General features: G+C 43.6%; 1 protein-coding gene across 1 annotated transcript in view; it reads left to right on the top strand.

Moving 5' to 3' along the window:
* The window catches only part of LOC121008056 (potassium voltage-gated channel subfamily H member 8-like), a 777,955-nt gene that overhangs the window by 430,965 nt on the left and 326,051 nt on the right, over positions 1-20,939 (top strand). Inside the window, exon 3 of the mRNA XM_040440333.1 lies at positions 5,095-5,229. Coding sequence (XP_040296267.1) covers positions 5,095-5,229 — 135 coding nt within the window. The remainder of the gene's footprint in view (positions 1-5,094; positions 5,230-20,939) is intronic.

Genomic DNA, 20,939 nt, shown 5'->3' with positions numbered 1-20,939 from the left:
TCCGTCTCTCCAGTGTCATCCGGAAAAAACGGATCCGGTATTTATTATTTTCACACTTTTAAAGGTCTGCGCATGCACAGACTGGAAGACCGGATCCATCAATGCGGCAACTTTAATGCAGCATCCGGCACTAATACATTTCAAAGGAAATTAATGCCGCATCCTGCAAGTGTTCCGGAATTTTGGACGGAGAAAACAACTGATGCATCCTGATGCATACTGAACGGAATGCTCTCCATTCAGAATGCATTAGGATTGAGCCCTTAGGATGGAACTCAATACCGGAAAAGAATAACGCTAGTGTGAAAGTACTCTTATACATTTCCTATAAATTAGTGTTTTTATGCTTTTCTAGCTGACAAATCACAGTAGTACATAACTGTATTTCAGACGTTGGTGCAGTTATGAAATTTGCCTGAAAAAGTAATGGAATGTGACAATGTTGTATTAATTTTACAAATATATCCAATAGCTGTAACTGCAAAGAGAGAGCATGAAATGTAATGATTTTCTAAAAACCTCCCTAATTTCATAGCTAAAAGAACACTAAATTATAGAAACTGGTTTTGCTCTGGCCAAAATACATTAGTGAGATTGATTGGGGTGCTATGAAATAGCCAGAGTTATAGAAGTTTGATTAAATGGAAATGCTTATGACTAATGATTGAATCCACATACATTGCGTCTCCAGTTATATTTTCTGGTTCTTCGAAGTGCTGGAATTGAAAATAATGTACAGGGTGGGCCATTTATATGGATACACCTTAATAAAATGGGAATGGTTGGTGATATTAACTTCCTGTTTGTGGCACATTAGTATATGTGAGGGGGGAAACTTTTCAAGATGGGTGGTGACCATGGCGGCCATTTTGAAGTCAGCCATTTTGAATCCAACTTTAGTTTTTTCAATAGGAAGAGGGTCATGTGACACATCAAACTTATTGGGAATTTCACAAGAATAACAATGGTGTGCTTGGTTTTAACGTAACTTTATTTTTTCATGAGTTATTTACAAGTTTCTGACCACTTATAAAATGTGTTCAATGTGCTGCCCATTGTGTTGGATTGTCAATGCAACCCTCTTCTCCCACTCTTCACACACTGATAGCAACACCGTAGGAGAAATGCTAGCACAGGCTTCCAGTATCCGTAGTTTCAGGTGCTGCACGTCTCGTATCATCTGAAGGCAATCGTCTATGCTGTGAAGATACGAGATGTGCAGCACCTGAAACTACGGATACTGGAAGCCTGTGCTAGCATTTCTCCTGCGGTGTTGCTATCAGTGTGTGAAGAGTGGGAGAAGAGGGTTGCATTGACAATCCAACACAATGGGCAGCACATTGAACACATTTTATAAGTGGTCAGAAACTTGTAAATAACACATGAAAGAATAAAGTTACGTTAAAACCAAGCACACCATTGTTTTTCTTGTGAAATTCCCAATAAGTTTGATGTGTCAGATGCCCCTTTTCCTATTGAAAAAACAAAAGTTGGATTCAAAATGGCCAACTTCAAAATGGCCGCCATGGTCACCACCCATCTTGAAAAGTTTCCCCCCTCACATATACTAATGTGCCACAAACAGGAAGTTAATATCACCAACCATTCCCATTTTATTAAGGTGTATCCATATAAATGGCCCACCCTGTACTATATAACTATTTGTCGGCTGATTTTGTATTTACAATGCATAGAAATGTCTATCAGTGTTACATCTTCACATAGTAAACCAACACAGCTCAGCCAGGGTATGTTGTCTTTAGGGTCTCCATTGATTTAATGACATGAATAGTGCAACATGCAGCACTATTCATGCTGTTGAAGCTGACATAAGCTACAACACAATCTCAATGGATCCCATTATAAGTCAATAGGGTACGTCAGGTAACTTTGGGATCCATTGTGCAACAGATCTGGCAAAGCGTTGTGGCTTCCATTTTGAACAGAGACTTAGGGGCCCGTTTATTAAGACTGGCGTTTTCCACACCGGTCTTGAGTCTCTCTGTACTGCTGGAGAAAAAAGCTAAGTTATATGGAGGTACAGGCCTCTACAAAACGTTGGCGCTTCCTCCAGCAGGCCGTAAGACAGACTTAAATCTACACCAGCTCGCTAGCGTAAATATAAGCCATTTTCTACACCTAAAGCTGTGGCAAAAATTGTGTAAATAGGTTGATAAATGAGCCCCTTACTTTTGATGATACTTATGTATTCTGAAGTACATTTACCAGAATAAAAGAATACAGTACAAGTCAAATTTTCTCAAACAAATGAGGCAGCCATCTTGGATGCATTTCCAAGTCTTAATAGAGTTTCCATATATGCATAGCACCTGTTGGCTGCTTTCTTCTCATTCTTTACTTCAAATCCAAACCATCTATAATCGGTTTACATCAGATGAACATATGCAGCCATCTGATGTAGAATTCCATCATTTTACTTCTTTATGAAATCGTTCGTAGCTAGTCGGGACAGTATACCTTTGAGGCATTTGTTTTTTACTGAAATACATGTTTGTTTGTTTTTCTACAAATAATTTTCAGAATTGGGTTTACCAACCAAATCTGAAGAACTTAATCATAGTTGTTCATGTCAGCATTGTTATCCATTATAGAAGCAGAACAATAAAAATAACGGAGTTGCTAGGTCCTACACATAACTGCCATAAACGGCGCTGGATGTACGCCATAGACTATACTGGGGCCCGTCAGGTTTCAGTTCTGGAGTCTTGCATTTCATCTGACAAAATGGAGTAGCATGCTGCTCTATTTTGTCCTTAATTTTTGCAGATTCTGTGACAGAGGCCTCTAACAGAGACTTCCACCCAGGATGACTGCTTAGGAGGAAGCAGGAGTTTCTAGAGATTGAGTAATTAGATAAGCTCACTGATAGATATAACTGTGAACGTCATTCTGTAGCTTGCTATGTTTTGTGATACATAAAAGCTGCAGATGCCAAACGGTAGAAAACTTCAATTAAATCAATTTAGAAAAATTTTAAAATGTTTATTAGCCAAAAATACATCTCTTTAGGTACAGGTTTGAATATCAGCAATTCACACAGCTAAGCAGTTTGTGAATCTTTTTTTTATTTATTTTACCAAATTTTCCCCTTAAGGACGTTGAACTTCATTTTTAATTAAAATTATATTAAGGAATTACATAATAGAATACTGTTATTAGAATTGCTAACTTTACAACATCCACAAATAATGTGCAAGGCTGCAAAAAATGTACTTGATCAGTAAGTATCACCAGCAGAATGCAAATGTCATTTATAGCAGCCTCTATTTAGTCAATGCATTTTGACAAAGGCTGTAGTGATGTGCTGACAGACTTCAGCCTCTGTCAGGTCCCTGAAGTTCCACAGGGTTATTCTTGGAGTACATTGAAAAGGTAAAAAGAGCAATTCCAATAATATCATATTAGATACTTTTATATTAGAGAAACCCTGCCAGCCTATGTACAATATCAACCTCTACCATCACTGAAAAATAGCAGAGCACAACACACTGTGGAATTTTTTTCTCTACTTGGTCACGTCCCTTATTCAGACCTTAGATCAGACCCTCTACACAAATTCAGACCTCAAATCAAACCAAATTTAAAAAATGAGATCTCAGACTTGTCTATTTACCACTCACAGAACTCACATACAGACACTATAAACACTACATTACACATATGTACACTACATAAACACTAGATACACTACTAAGCATTCCTCAGCTTACCATTCAAACATGCACCCCCACATCACTAACAAGACCTCTCACCACGTCCCCTTCATTCTCACACTCACTACTTTCCAGTTCTCTTTTGTCACATACTGCTCTCCACTGTCCTCCCTCTTTCTCACATGCTGATCCTCATAGTCCCCACTTCCTTTTTCACACATTGCTCTCCATGCCCCCCTTTTTCATACAGTAGTCTGCATTGTGACCCTCTCACATACTGCTCACCATGGTCACCCCTTCTCTTAATTTCACAGTATGGACCCTATGGTTCTAGTGATCTCCTCCACCTTTTTCTTGTCTGTGCCATATTCTTATGAGCTGTGCGATCCTTCTCCACCAACTACTTCCAGGTTGAGCCCTCCTCCACCTCTGTGGTGCTGGTGCAGAACCTTTTCAATGTGACAGAATTTCCCACAACCACTTTAGTTGCATTTTTGCTGCAATTTTGCTCAAATTCTGGCAATTCGTGCACAACCATGTTATCTCTACTACGGGTATCCTTTAATCACAGCAAAATCACTATGGTTTTGCTGTGATTTGTGCAACTTTGCTTCAAAAGCTACTTTACTGTACAGAAAACTACCTTTCAACAAAGGTGGGCCAGGCAGATCAGTAGGGAAGATTGCCCGTCCAAGTCTGAAATAAAAATAAAGACATACAAACAGTGATGGCAATAAAGCTGACAAGTCAAGCTGAGGGCAGAATGTTTTGAACTTATAGTAATAATAACCACACAAATACTAAGTAAATGGTATGTCCACTATTGTTAACCATGTTATCTCTACTAAAGTAAATGGTATGTCCACTATTGAAAATATGGTCCAATAGGCACTCTGGAATGGCTGAGCTATTTTAGCGGATGTCCTAATGGGGCAACCCCTGTCCATGTGCCATTGACAGTGCATATAAACATCATTGAGGGGAATTCCATGCTTTTGAACCCCTCTATGGTTAAAAAGTGGACAGCCAAGTTTCAGTGGCTTCTACTTTGGTGGACCAAATCTGTCCGTGTATTACGTGGAAAACCATTCATGATTATTATTTTTTTTTTATAAAACCAAATTTCAAAAATGCTTTTCAGCTAAAAACTGCATGCATTTAAGTAAAATAAAACTGAGGTGTCCATAGTCTGCAAATCAACAGAAAACAACGTAACGTTATTACAATATATACCGTAAGTTGTAAAGTTTCATGCAACCTAAAATTTGTAAAAAAAAATGCTAAAAGTTTTAAAGTTGCAACATTAACATCTTTAAACCCCTGTGTATGTAAGGGTCCTTTCTTCTAGAAAATCTGTCTAAATTGTTTGTGTCATTTTCTAAATATAAAAGAGTGCTGATGTCTTTCATTTCTTTTGTAGGTGGATCATTCTGGTGTCTCCTTGATATTGTTCCTATAAAAAATGAGAAAGGTGAAGTGGTTCTTTTCCTGGCTTCTCATAAAGACATCTCAGGCACTAAGAATGCATTCTCCTCAGATGACAACAATCCCAACGGTGAGGAAAGAAGATTAAATAAACTCATGTGTTTACCTTGTGACTATAAAAAGTACTGATGGGGTCAGTTAACAAATCTGCTATTCCTGTTTTGTGGTGTAAAAATGTCACAAGAGATGCTGAGTGCTACATTTTGTGCGACATTTGGTGAGCCTCGCCACTTTCAAAACTGGAGTGTAAAGTTGGTCAAGATTAGAGATTAGAACAGTGTTATGTTATTTAAAACTGGCCAATTTTTAAACCCCTGTGGTACTTTCACCGGCAGTTGTAAAACAACATCTCACAAGCACCAAATTTAATAAAAGCTAGCTCACCTTTATAAATTTGGCTGAGCAACACAAACCAAAGACTGATCTAAATTTGACACCAAAATACCGCAAATAATAACTTCTCGTTTTTTAGGAGCCTGACAATCATAAATATTCTCTGCTCTAGATTACATTAAATTCTATCAACTCCATTGCCAACTGTTTGAAAAACGAAACTGAATTTAGGTTGTCAAATGGTGTATTTGGCAGCCCTAGTAAATGTCTCCTCCATTTTAAAATTACTTACAGTATCTCACATAAGTGAGTACACCCCTCACATTTTTTGTAAATATTTTATCATAACTTTTCATGGTACAACACTGAAGATATGACACTTTGATAAAATGTAAAGTAGTCAGGGTACAGCTTGTATAACAGTGTAAATTTGGTGTGCCCTCAAAATAACTCAACACACAGCCATTAATATATAAACTGCTGGTAAGAAAAGTGAGTACACCCCTATGTGAAAATTGTGTCCAAAGTGTTAATATTTTCTGTGGCTACCATTATTTGCCAGCACTGCCTTAACTATCTTGGGCATGGAGTTCACTAGAGCAGTGTTTCCCAACCAGTGTGCCTCCAGCTGTTGCAAAACTACAACTCCCAGCATGCCTGGACAGCCTTTGACTGTGCGGGCATGCTGGGAGTTGTAGTTTTGCAACAGCTGGAGGCACACTGGTTGGGAAACACTGCACTAGAGCTTCACAGGTTGCCACTAGAATCCTCTTCCATGACGACATTACAGAGCTCGTGGATGTTAGAGACCTTACGATCTTCCACCTTCCGATTGAGGATGCCCCACAGATGCTCAATAGAGACATGCTTGGCCAGTCCAGCACCTTTACCCTCAGTTTCTTAAGCAAGGCAGTGGTTGTTTTGAAGGTGTGTTTGGAGTCGTTTCCGAAGGTACGAAATCATGCTCTGCTTCAGTATGTCACAGTACACGTTGGCATTCATGGTTCCCTCAATGAACTGTAGCTCCCCACAGCCGGCTGCATTTATGTAGCCCCAAACCATGACACTTCCACCACCATGCTAGACTGTAGGCAAGAGAAACTTGTCTTTCTACTCCTCACCTGGCTGCCGCCACAATGCTTGATACCATCTAAACCAGATAAGTTTGTTATCGTCTTGGTTTCAGCAATCCATGTCCTTAGGCTGCTTGTCTTCAGCAAACTGTTTCCGGCATTTCTTGTGCATAATTTTTAGAAGAGGCTTCCTTCTGGGATGACAGCCATGCAGAACAATTTTATGCAGTGTGCGGCATATGGTCTGAGCACTTTCAGGCTGATCCTCCCACCCCTTTAACTTCTGCAGAAATGCTGGCAGCACTGATACATCTATATTTTGAAAAGACGACCTATGGATATGGTGCTGAGCACCTGCACTCAACTTATTTGGTCGACCATGATGAGGCCTGTTCTGAATGGAACATGTCTTGTTAAACCACTGTATGGTCCTGGCCACCGTGCTGAAGCTTAGTTTCTGGGTGTTGGCAATCTTCTTATAGCCTAAACTATTTTAATGTAGAGCAACAATTCATTTTTTCAGATCCTCAGAGAGTTCTTTGCCATGAGGTGCCATGTTGAACTTACAGTCACCAGCATGAGAGAGTGTGAGAGCGATAACACCAAATTTAACACACATGATCCCCATTCACACCTGAGACCTTGTAACTAAGGATGAGTGAACTTTTCAAAAATTCAATTCACCGGTTCGCTGAATTTTTGGGGAAAAATTATATATTTGCGGCGAATTACATTAAAAACTGCTATTTCCTGGCTGCTGAGAACCTTTTTAGTGGCATAGAATACTGTGCCTTGTAGTAACACGCATTGGGAGTCTGCTTTGGTAGTGAAATAATACTTTGAGTCCGTATGTAAGACGCAGGCGTTGCTCTTAGAATCACTGCACACTTCACTTATTAAGGCAGTCACGGGGTTAAAACTGACCAAAAAACTCAAGTAAGAACTCAGCTTTACAGGTCGATGTTAGCGTTAAGAAGAAGCGCACTACTTTTACACTGTCGCCAGCTCATTCCACATACAGTAGATGTCTACAGAACAGTGGCACACCGCCAATAGCGGCAGACCACACAACTGCTATGGGGCCTGTGGCAGAGGGGGGCCTAGAGTATATGTAAGGCTCTGCCCCTATAATTTCTGCAGTTATTTATGTATTATACCGCTCCGGCGGGCCCTTTTTCCCCTTTTAGGACCCCCTCCCCCACTGTGTGCACACTGTGTGCATACCAGCACTGATGTCCCTGCAGCCAGGATAGCGCTCGCTCTATTCTTTCTGCTGGGCACTGCACTGGCCAATCAGTATTTAGCAGGTTAAGCTCCTGCTGCTGATTGGCTAATGTATCGCTCGCACCAGCAGACAGAACTAAGAGGACGGAACCTGGCAGTGACTCACTCACTTGCTGCCTGCTTCAGCCTGCGCCACCACACTCCAGCAGCCCCCAGCATTGCCTGCCCCTGTGTTCCACTGTCAACACAAAGTGAGTTCTGTGCTGTGCATCTATGCATAAAAAAGTTGATGGTGGAGCCTGGAGGGATAGTTAGTGAGGGGAAGAGGGGGTCCTACTGCAGCAGTAAGCAGAGTTCCTGGGGGGCACACTGTGTTCTGTATGTAACTTATAATGCTTATCAGGTTGAGGACAGTGTGCTCCAGCCTTCCCCCACCCCATGAACTCTGCTTGCTGTTGATGCTCATATAGAGGATAGTGTGCCCATGAACTGTGGGATTGGGGTGGGGGGCTGGTGCACACTAAGTATCAGCAGCAAAAAGAGTTCAGATGTGCAAAAAGAGTTCTTTGAGGACCTGGGAGGAAAAGGACATTTGGTGACGTCACTGCGCTCATCACATGGTCCATCATGGACCATGTGATGAGCGCAGTGACGTCACCAAAGGTCCTTTTCCTCCCAGGTCTTCGAAGAAGAAGAAGAAAGAAGAAGAAGAAAGAAGATGAGCCAGGATGCGCGAACAAGTGGATGAGGTGAGTTTAATTATTTAATTTTTATTTTTTAACCCCTCCATCCCTAATTTACTTAGCATTCTGTATTAAGAATGGTATTATTTTCCCTTATGACCATGTTATAAGGGAAAATAATAAAGACCTGCGAGAGAATGGACAATGGCGCAGATAGGCAGCGGCCAACTGACTACATAGGATGTCTCTGTAGTAGTTCCGTTTTTCCTCCATCTTAGTGGGTGTAAAAAAGGACCCCAATCCGGACCGGTAGCGAGGGACCAAAAAGGTGGAGAGCCAGAAGTCATCCCTCTGCCGAATAGTGACAATTCGACTGTCACTACGCAAGCAAGTGAGCATGCATTGGGCCATTTGCGCAATTGACTCGGAGGGACACCCTGTCTCCATCTCTACTGCATACTACCATGGTGTGTCTATACTGCCATGGTGTGTCTGGGTCCTCTGTTCGTCTTCCTCATCTGTTCCAGGACATGAAGCAGTGGAATGACGTCTTTCAGTTCATAGTCCTGGCAAATAACAAATAACGTGGCATCCCCAAAGGGCCTCAGAAAAAAACAGGTGTCACGCATGAGCTGCCACCGAAGTTACACAGGGGAGTACTCCTATCCTCTCGCATCATCAAGAATGATGCTGTATGGCCTTTGCGGTGTACGAGTGACTGAAGTGCATGCAAGCGGCGCACCTTCACCAGTAGCTCAGGCAAATTGGGGTAGGTTTTGAGAAACCGCTGAACCACTACGTTTAAGACGTGGACTAGGCATGGGATGTGTGTGAGCTTGCCGAGCTCCGAAGCCGCCACCAAGTTACGGCCATTATCACACACGACCATGCTTGGTTGTAGATTGAGTAGCTAGAGCCACAGCTCAGTCTGGTCTCTTATCCCCTGCCACAGCTCTGCGGCGGTGTGCTGTTTGTCACCTAAGCATATCAGCTTCAGCACGGCCTGTTGATCCTTCTTCACTGCAGTGCTACACTGCTTTCAGCTACTGGCTGATAGCTGATAATTTGGAGGTGGAAGTGGAGGAGGAGGTGCAGGAGGAGAAGTGGGGGTTGGAGCTACTAACGTAGGTGCTGATGGAATTAGGGCCCGCAATCCTCGGCGTTGGTAGCACCCTTACCATCCCAGGGTACGACTCACTCCCAGCCTCCACAATGTTCACCCAGTGTGCCGTCAGGGAAATGTAGCATCCCTGGCCAAATGCACTTGTCCATGTGTCTGTTGTTAAGTGGACTATCCCAGTAACTGCGTTGGTCAGGGCATGTGTGGTGTTTTGGGACACATGTTGGGGTAAGGCGGGCACGGAACACCTTGAAAAATAGTGACTGCTGGGGACAGAGTACTGCGGGATGGCCACCGACATCAGGCTACTGAGGGCCTCAGTGTCCACAAGCCTAAATGGCAAAATTTCCAGGGCCAGTAAATTTGAAAGGTGCGCATTTAGTGCTATGGTCTGTGGGTGGGTGGCTGGGTATTTGCACTTGCGTTCAAATACCTGGGGTAATGAAATTTGGACGCTGTGCTGGGACAGGGAAGTGGATGTGGTCGCTGATGGTTTTGCGAAGGTCCAGGTGCAGGGCGGGAGGCATCCTCGCCTGCGCCTTCGACAGGGGATTTGCCAACACATAACATAGGGGAAGAGGAGGCAATGGTGTGACTCGCAGACACAGATTGTGTATCCAGGCGTTCGTCCCACTTATTACGGTGCTTGGATGCCATGTGGCGGATCATGCTGGTGGTGGTGAGGTTGGCCCGCCTTCTCCCTTTTGCCACCCCACTGCCTCTTCCAGCCTGTTGCGGTGCTGCAGATCCTTCCCCCTCTGTACTGCTGTCCTCGCTCGGCTTTCCACCTTCCCAGGTTGGGTCAGTGACCTCATCGTCCACCACCTCCTCTTCCACTTCCTCACGCTGATCATCCTCTTGATTTGTTGACCTAACCACAACCTCAGTGATTGACAACTATGTCTCATCCTCTTCATCAACCTCTTCAGACAGTAATTGCGGTTGACTCATTGGCAACTGTGTCTCATCATCATCCACCACATTAAACACTAATTGACTTTCCCCACCGTCATGTTCTTGTGACTGTGGATGCTCAAGAGCTTGGGAATCAGGGCACAAGATCTCATGTCCCTCTTCAAGCGTGCTTGGCGAGAGGGCCAAATCAAGTAATAGAGATGAAAAGAGCTCCTCTGAATTTTTGAGTGTGGGATCACTTGTTTGGCCAGACTCTCCATGCTGGGAGGAAGGAGGATCAGGGAGAGGATTCTGTTGACCAGACTCTTGGCTACTGAGACTGGACTTCGTGGAAGACAGGGTGGTGCTTAACCGACTGGAAGCATTATCTGCTGCAATCCAACCGACCACCTGGTCGCACTGGTCTGACTTCAAGAGTTTTGTCCTGCAACGCCCTGCAAACTGGGACATGAAGCTAGGTATCGTGGATGATTGTTTTTCTTGTGCTCTGACAGCAGGCACAGTTTCAACGCGCCCATGGCCACGGCCTCTGCATGAACCATCAGCATCATGACCACTTCCCCATCCCTTAATGCTCGCCTTTCGCATATTAAATGTTATATACACGCTTGACACATAAGATATCGCACGGATGTCACAGTTCACAGCAAGCACAGTATATGGAAAAAGTATGGAAAAGTATGGAAAAAGGAAAATAGATTTCAGTTATATTTCTCCAATCTCTGGCCCTGACACACAGAAGGTATTGGACAGATGTTACTAGTCACTGCAGACACCCTCTATATGAAAATTACTGAAAATGATGGATAAAATAAATTCATTTTAACTTATATTTCTCCAATCTCTGGCCCTGACACACAGAAGGTATTGGACAGATGTCTCTAGTCACTGCAGACACCCTCTATATAAAAAGTATTGAAAATGCTGTAAAAATAAAATTGTACTGTAGCTATAAAATACTGCCAGCCTGCCAACACACACAATATAAACCTACAATGTTGTTAGAGAACAAACAAAAGAATGCCCAAAATATTCCAAAAATATAGTTTATTTAATTGTAATAGACATATCATGATTTATAAAATCAGAAGCAGAAAGGCAGATGCCGCAATCCAATGGCCTATGCCGCTGCTACCCACCAAAAGATGGAAGACATGTCAGGTATACCGATGGTGTATATCAAGGTGATTCCCCATGAAGCAGCACTAATAATGCTGCTACTGCTGAGTGGAAAACATATGGTCATCACCCTGGTGCATGACCACCAGGCAGGGCTCAACTCAAAATGCAGTTAAAGAAAGATTAAGCAGAGGCTGGAATCTAGCAATAGAGGGAGAGGTTAAGCCCTCAGAAAATAACAATTCACAAGACCTTATAATAAAGGGTATAGAGGAGCCCAACAAATAACTACTAATAGAAATCAAAGCATACCACAGGACATGATGGAGGGTGAAACCATCAGGCACAGGTCAGGATAGGAACCTCGACGCGCGTTTCGCCTCAGCTTCGTCGGGAGGTGAGTAAAAATGTAGCCATATGCCCCTATTTATATCTCCCATAGATCCCAAACACATGTGGTCACAATAGAAAATTATATTTTAAATAAGTTATTGTGGCAAAACCAACCTCGCCACGGTGTTTTGGAGGGGGCTGTTTGCCAGCCTCCTGCCCCAGGATTATGGCCCATACTAACTCTGAAGGAGAAGACAGACCGGCCGCACAGCTTAAATCTGTGGAACTGTTTTGGGCAGGAAAGCCATGCTTGCAGCCGGCCAAATGTGACTTCCATGGAATTCGGGAACCCCTGCTCGGATCTGGGTGATTTTTGGATATGTTGTTCACCCAGATCAGAGCTATCCATGGATGTATACATTATGGGGATATGTGGGGTTTTGAGGTGTTTTCAGTGTTTTGGGAAAAATGTGTGTTTTCTGTCTGAGTGATTAAGTTAGCCCATTACGTTTGGTAATTGTATTTTGTGGATTGCGTCTCAGACAATGCCAGTGTGTTAGTTAATTGCGTCTCAGACAATGCTCATTGTATTTTGTTGATTGCGTTACAGACAGAGGGAAGGGGATTTTGTGTACAATTGCTGGGAGGGTTTTAATACTGTAAATGCATGTGATTGGCTAAAATATAAATTGTCACAGTCTTTTACAAGGGCCCCAGGGGGAGTGTCCCTTGCTAGGAGACCTGCATAAAAGGCTGAAAAATAACCCATTAAAGAGTTCCTGCTTTGCCCCTTTATGAAGTCTTGGCTCATGTTTGGGGGATGGGATAACTACACTCTTGGGGATTGCTATATCATAATACTCCCCTGAGTATAAGCTCTTGTAAGAGCTTGTTCCTGGTTCTTGTCTCTGCATTTAGTAGAGGTTCACCCACTGGAGCCTGGAGCCTTGGCGTAGGTCCAGGGTGGGGAGGAGACGGCGAGACCTCCACCAAGCTTTGGCGGTTCGTGGGGTCTGCAGTGCTGACGGTGTCAAGTGGAGTGCTTGGAGTCCTCTGGAAGCACTAGGAGCATCTATCAACGGAGGTACCCGGTCAGGGTGCTAGGCGTTCCGTTACAGTTATATTTCTCCAATCTCTGGTGCTGACACACAGAAGGTATTGGACAGATGTGACTAGTCACTGCAGACACCCTTTATATGAAAATTACTGAAAATGATGGAAAAAATATATTCATTTTAAATTATATTTCTCCAATCTCTGGCCCTGACACACAGAAAGTATTGGACAGATGTCTCTAGTCACTGCAGACACCCTCTATATAAAAAGTATTTAAAAAAGCTGTAAAAAAAAAATTGTACTGTAGCTATAAAATACTGCCAGCCTGCCACCACACACAATAGTCCTTAAATGGACTTTAGGGTCTTTGAAACATTTTTCTAGTCAATTTATTGCGATCACACTCCCTACACTCTCTGTACCTTCCGAAGCTCAGCTCTCCCTGACTACAAATGAGCCGAACATGCGTCATCGGGTGCTATATAGCACACAATGACGTGTTCCAGCCAGCCAATGACTGTAATGCCAGTAGCCAACATGGCTACTGGCATTACAGTGAGGGCAATACTTACTTGCACTTTATTGGCTGCATAGCAGCCGCCAAACGTGCGGGGAGGAGACTCAAGCATGGCGCTCGAGCACATGTGGTACTCGGCCGAGTACCGCCATGTGCCGAGAATAACGATGCTCGAGCCGAACAGCAGTTCGGCCGAGCATGCTCACTCAAGACTATTGCTTATGTATTAAAAAACTGTGATGAGCGGCAGGGACAATATTCGAATTTGCAATATTTTGCAAATATTTAGGCGAATATTCATCATATATTCGCAAATTCGTGATCTCTAGTCATTATTTTCTTGATTGCGAAAATCAGCAATCGAAAAATTTGCAATAACAATTTTCGATAAAATTTCGCAATACGAAAATTCGCCATCAACACTACTCCTAAAGTCAAAGATATTGCAGCCTTCTCATTGGCCCACAAGCAAGAAGCAGTGAGGGATCATGGGTACTGATTAAAAAAAAATCTAGAATATTCGCGATTACGAAGATATAGCACTATATTCTAGATATTCGTGATTTCTCAAAGTGCCAATATTTGCCATAAAAGTTCACGATTAGAATATTCGCAATCAACACTATTAAAAAAGTGAACACCCCAATAACAGTTGAAGGAGACAGGTTATTCACCCCAATTTCAGAATCGAGGCATAATAGAATTGTTTATCTATTGAACAAGGTGGACACCCCAATAACAGTAGCGTTAGACAGGTTATTCACCCCAATTTGAGAATAAAGGCCTAATGGAATTGCTTATCTATTAAAGAGGACCTTTCATCAGTTTTAACATAGGCTAATTATGGTATTACCTTGTAGGACGTCCCCCACTGATGCCATGGATGTTTGTTTTTTTTCAAAAGCCCCCCCCCCGTTTGTCCACTGTTGCTCCCCGTTGATATGGCGCCTTGTATTATAATGAGCAGTATCATCGCAAAGGGGCGGAGACGCAGTCTTCTACTGTGGGCGTCTCCTTCTCCCTGGCTGTGAGCGCGATCCAATCAGAGCGGACACCGTTCAATTAGATAGCTCTGTGCCCTACACAGGGATTGATGCAAACGACACTGTCTCCTATGGATCCCTTCAGCTTCAAATTACATTCCCTGCACTATCCCTGCACTGTCCCTGCAGTCTCCCTGTGCTCTCCCTACAATGAAAAATTTTCTTGAACACTGTCCCTAGCGCTTGTCACATCTCTCCCTATCATCAGCTCACAGTGAAATGGCGGAGACCGCATGGGATGATGCTTTTAAAGGACTGTGACCTCACAGGAGAGGGCTAGCTGCAGATTGCCAGTCTGCACAGTATTATGGGTGATCTCCTATTGCAGGTCTCCTTACTTTCACTTTGTAACACGTGTAGCCGCCATTTTATGGGGAAAAAAACTATTTATTACCACAAAGCGCGAGGAAATTCACATTTTTATCGCAAATCGATATTTTCCTAAACTTCCGATCAAATTCCACTTTGGATACTTCACTTTGTTCAACACTAGTGGTAGCACAGATAAAATTCTCACTTTCTCTCCAGTGGAATATTTGAGTTTGATGAAAGCATTGCAGAAAGCTAGAAAAAGTGACTACCAGAATTCTAAATGTATACCATTTAGTGTCATATGGAAACTTAGTAGTTAGATGAATCAGTCAACCCTTGAACAACATCTATACTTGGGGGAATTTAGTAAGACTGGCAAAATAAAATAAAAGTTCTGGCGTAAGATGCACCAAATTTAAAGGGGTTATCCCATGGCTAATGTAAAAAATAAAAAATGGAGGTCATATAGTATATGACATTCTCTTCCTAACAAAGCTAGAACCAGCCCTGTACTTCACATGGACCCAGAGATCTTTCCATTTATCGCTCTGCTAGATTTATATCAAGCCAACAGCTCAAGAGTAGGGATGAGCGAACCCGAACTGTATAGTTCGGGTTCGTACCGAATTTTGGGGTGTCCGTGACACGGACCCGAACCCGAACATTTTCGTAAAAGTCCGTGTTCGGGTTCGGTGTTCGGCGCTTTCTTGGCGCTTTTTGAAAGGCTGCAAAGCAGCCAATCAACAAGCGTCATACTACTTGCCCCAAGAGGCCATCACAGCCTTGCCTACTATTGGCATGGCTGTGATTGGCCAGTGCAGCATGTGACCCAGCCTCTATATAAGCTTGGGTCACGTTGCGCTGCACGTCACTCTGCTGATTGAAGCATAGGGAGAGGTTGCAGCTGCGACGTTAGGGCGAGATTAGGCAGTGATTAACTCCTCCAAAAGACTTCATTCTGTGATCGATCTGCAGCTGTGGATCATTGAAGTGCTAATATTGACTTGCTCACTTTTTTGAGGCTGCCCAGAGCGTTTTTAGATCACTTTTTTTCTGGGGTGATCGGCGGCCATTTTGTGACTTGTGGTGCGCCAGCACAAGCTATCACCAAGTGTATTTAACCATCAATAGTGTGGTTATTTTGTGCTATATCCTACATCAGCTGCAGGCTGAGCCTGTGTCACCGAAGTGCATTTAACCATCAACAGTCTGATTATTTTTTGGCCATATACTACATCTGGTGCAGGCTGAGCCTGTGTCACCCAAGTGCATTTAACCATCAACAGTGTGGTTATTTTTTGGCCATATACTGCATCAGGGGCAAGTTGAGCCTGTCACCCAGCGCCTAAAAAATAGACCTGACATTTCTATTCAACCAAATCTGTACTGTTTTAGCTGGTCAAGTTATTTGTAGTGACCGTAAAAGCACACTTTTTTTTCTGGGTTGAAAAACTATTCCCAAATTTGCCATTCTCAAAATAACTAGTTTCTAGTATATGAGGCCTACTTGAAATCTATCCCAAAAAGGATATCTTACATTGAAGGTACTGATAGTGTCATTCAGAAAAACGTAAGACACACGCTACCGTGCAGATAGAAGTCTGATTCTGAGATTAAACCTTAACCTGTCACACAGTGCAAAAAAAAACAGGTCTCACATTTCTATTCAAGCAAATCTGTACTGTTTTAGCTGGTCAAGTTATTTGTAGCGACCGTAAAAGCAAAATTTTTTTTTCTGGTTTGAAAAACTATTCCCAAATTTGCAATTCTCAAAATAACTAGTTTCTGGTATTTAAGGCCTACTTGAAATCTATCCCAAAAAGGATATCTTACATTGAAGGTACTGATAGTGTCATTCAGAAAAACCTAAGACACACGCTACCGTGCAGATAGAAGTCTGATTCTGTGATTAAACCTTAACCTGTCACACAGTGCAAAAAAAACAGGTCTCACATTTCTATTCAAGCAAATCTGTACTGTTTTAGCTGGTCAAGTTATTTGTAGCGACCGTAAAAGCCCTTTTTTTTTTCTGGGTTGAAAAACTATTCCCAAATTTGCCATTCTCAAAATAACTAGTTTCTGGTATTTGAGGCCTACTTGAAATCTATCCCAAAAAGGATATCTTACATTGAAGGTACTGATAGTGTCATTCAGAAAAACCTAAGACACACGCTACCGTGCAGATAGAAGTCTGATTCTGAGATTAAACCTTAACCTGTCACACAGTGCAAAAAAAAACAGGTCTCACATTTCTATTCAAGCAAATCTGTACTGTTTTAGCTGGTCAAGTTATTTGTAGCGACCGTAAAAGCACATTTTTTTTTCTGGTTTGAAAAACTATTCCCAAATTTGCCATTCTCAAAATAACTAGTTTCTGGTATTTGAGGCCTACTTGAAATCTAAAACCACTGTAGAATTGCAGTGGCCAGTATGGCGGAACTGCTCAAACCCCAAACACTGTAGCGTGTTTCTCATTGGGCGAGCAGTCCCATCGCATGTGAACCACAGAAATATCGTGGCAGATATGGAGGAGCTGCTCAAACCCCAAACACTGTAGCGTGTTTATCATTGGGGGAGCAGTCCCACCGCATGTGGACCGCAGCAAACGACCATCCCGAGCAATAAATGCGTACAAAGGAGGACGCCAGCGCGGTCCACATGCACCACAGAAGCATCCTGCACAGGCCGGAGCATTGTGCGGATAAAAATACAATTGTGTAAATCACTGAGAAAAATGCACCAAGAGGATATGCCACTGACTATACTAGCTGGTCATACAAGCAGATATTAAAAGCTGAGACTTTCGCCAATATATTCCTGTCAGGAAAATATCGGAGCCCATCATTGCACCACGTCACGGTCACTCAGCATGGCAAAGGGTCCTACCACTACGCTAACTGTGGTGTAAACACGGTCTGAAGGTGATGTAATCCAGCTCACAGCCCAGCCTGCACACAAATGCCTAGCAGGACAGCCAGTGCAATGTGAACAAAGCAGGACTGTGAGCCCCACCCATATCAGACCATGTGATGAAGGATTCCAGGTGCAAAGGAATGTTCAATTGCCAGATGAAGGCACATTCAAGACATAAAACAAAATCACTGTAGAATTGCAGTGGCCAGTATGGCGGAACTGCTCAAACCCCAAACACTGTAGCGTGTTTCTCATTGGGCGAGCAGTCCCATCGCATGTGAACCACAGAAATATCGTGGCAGATATGGAGGAGCTGCTCAAACCCCAAACACTGTAGCGTGTTTATCATTGGGGGAGCAGTCCCACCGCATGTGGACCGCAGCAAACGACCATCCCGAGCAATAAATGCGTACAAAGGAGGACGCCAGCGCGGTCCACATGCACCACAGAAGCATCCTGCACAGGCCGGAGCATTGTGCGGATGAAAATACAATTGTGTAAATCACTGAGAAAAATGCACCAAGAGGATATGCCACTGACTATACTAGCTGGTCATACAAGCAGATATTAAAAGCTGAGACTTTCGCCAATATATTCCTGTCAGGAAAATATCGGAGCCCATCATTGCACCACGTCACGGTCACTCAGCATGGCAAAGGGTCCTACCACTACGCTAACTGTGGTGTAAACACGGTCTGAAGGTGATGTAATCCAGCTCACAGCCCAGCCTGCACACAAATGCCTAGCAGGACAGCCAGTGCAATGTGAACAAAGCAGGACTGTGAGCCCCACCCATATCAGACCATGTGATGAAGGATTCCAGGTGCAAAGGAATGTTCAATTGCCAGATGAAGGCACATTCAAGACATAAAACAAAATCACTGTAGAATTGCAGTGGCCAGTATGGCGGAACTGCTCAAACCCCAAACACTGTAGCGTGTTTCTCATTGGGCGAGCAGTCCCATCGCATGTGAACCACAGAAATATCGTGGCAGATATGGAGGAGCTGCTCAAACCCCAAACACTGTAGCGTGTTTATCATTGGGGGAGCAGTCCCACCGCATGTGGACCGCAGCAAACGACCATCCCGAGCAATAAATGCGTACAAAGGAGGACGCCAGCGCGGTCCACATGCACCACAGAAGCATCCTGCACAGGCCGGAGCATTGTGCGGATGAAAATACAATTGTGTAAATCACTGAGAAAAATGCACCAAGAGGATATGCCACTGACTATACTAGCTGGTCATACAAGCAGATATTAAAAGCTGAGACTTTCGCCAATATATTCCTGTCAGGAAAATATCGGAGCCCATCATTGCACCACGTCACGGTCACTCAGCATGGCAAAGGGTCCTACCACTACGCTAACTGTGGTGTAAACACGGTCTGAAGGTGATGTAATCCAGCTCACAGCCCAGCCTGCACACAAATGCCTAGCAGGACAGCCAGTGCAATGTGAACAAAGCAGGACTGTGAGCCCCACCCATATCAGACCATGTGATGAAGGATTCCAGGTGCAAAGGAATGTTCAATTGCCAGATGAAGGCACATTCAAGACATAAAACAAAATCACTGTAGAATTGCAGTGGCCAGTATGGCGGAACTGCTCAAACCCCAAACACTGTAGCGTGTTTCTCATTGGGCGAGCAGTCCCATCGCATGTGAACCACAGAAATATCGTGGCAGATATGGAGGAGCTGCTCAAACCCCAAACACTGTAGCGTGTTTATCATTGGGGGAGCAGTCCCACCGCATGTGGACCGCAGCAAACGACCATCCCGAGCAATAAATGCGTACAAAGGAGGACGCCAGCGCGGTCCACATGCACCACAGAAGCATCCTGCACAGGCCGGAGCATTGTGCGGATGAAAATACAATTGTGTAAATCACTGAGAAAAATGCACCAAGAGGATATGCCACTGACTATACTAGCTGGTCATACAAGCAGATATTAAAAGCTGAGACTTTCGCCAATATATTCCTGTCAGGAAAATATCGGAGCCCATCATTGCACCACGTCACGGTCACTCAGCATGGCAAAGAGTCCTACCACTACGCTAACTGTGGTGTAAACACGGTCTGAAGGTGATGTAATCCAGCTCACAGCCCAGCCTGCACACAAATGCCTAGCAGGACAGCCAGTGCAATGTGAACAAAGCAGGACTGTGAGCCCCACCCATATCAGACCATGTGATGAAGGATTCCAGGTGCAAAGGAATGTTCAATTGCCAGATGAAGGCACATTCAAGACATAAAACAAAATCACTGTAGAATTGCAGTGGCCAGTATGGCGGAACTGCTCAAACCCCAAACACTGTAGCGTGTTTCTCATTGGGCGAGCAGTCCCATCGCATGTGAACCACAGAAATATCGTGGCAGATATGGAGGAGCTGCTCAAACCCCAAACACTGTAGCGTGTTTATCATTGGGGGAGCAGTCCCACCGCATGTGGACCGCAGCAAACGACCATCCCGAGCAATAAATGCTTACAAAGGAGGACGCCAGCGCGGTCCACATGCACCACAGAAGCATCCTGCACAGGCCGGAGCATTGTGCGGATGAAAATACAATTGTGTAAATCACTGAGAAAAATGCACCAAGAGGATATGCCACTGACTATACTAGCTGGTCATACAAGCAGATATTAAAAGCTGAGACTTTCGCCAATATATTCCTGTCAGGAAAATATCGGAGCCCATCATTGCACCACATCACGGTCACTCAGCATGGCAAAGGGTCCTACCACTACGCTAACTGTGGTGTAAACACGGTCTGAAGGTGATGTAATCCAGCTCACAGCCCAGCCTGCACACAAATGCCTAGCAGGACAGCCAGTGCAATGTGAACAAAGCAGGACTGTGTTACATTGAAGGTACTGATAGTGTCATTCAGAAAAACCTAAGACACACGCTACCGTGCAGATAGAAGTCTGATTCGGTGATTAAACCTTAACCTGTCACACAGTGCAAAAAAAAACAGGTCTCACATTTCTATTCAAGCAAATCTGTACTGTTTTAGCTGGTCAAGTTATTTGTAGCGACCGTAAAAGCACATTTTTTTTTCTGGTTTGAAAAACTATTCCCAAATTTGCCATTCTCAAAATAACTAGTTTCTGGTATTTGAGGCCTACTTGAAAT

The sequence above is a fragment of the Bufo bufo genome, chromosome 7 (assembly GCF_905171765.1).
Source record: "Bufo bufo chromosome 7, aBufBuf1.1, whole genome shotgun sequence".
Taxonomy (NCBI): domain Eukaryota; kingdom Metazoa; phylum Chordata; class Amphibia; order Anura; family Bufonidae; genus Bufo; species Bufo bufo.
The sequence above is the reverse complement of the archived record's forward strand: the minus strand, read 5'-3'. Positions and strand labels throughout refer to the sequence as shown.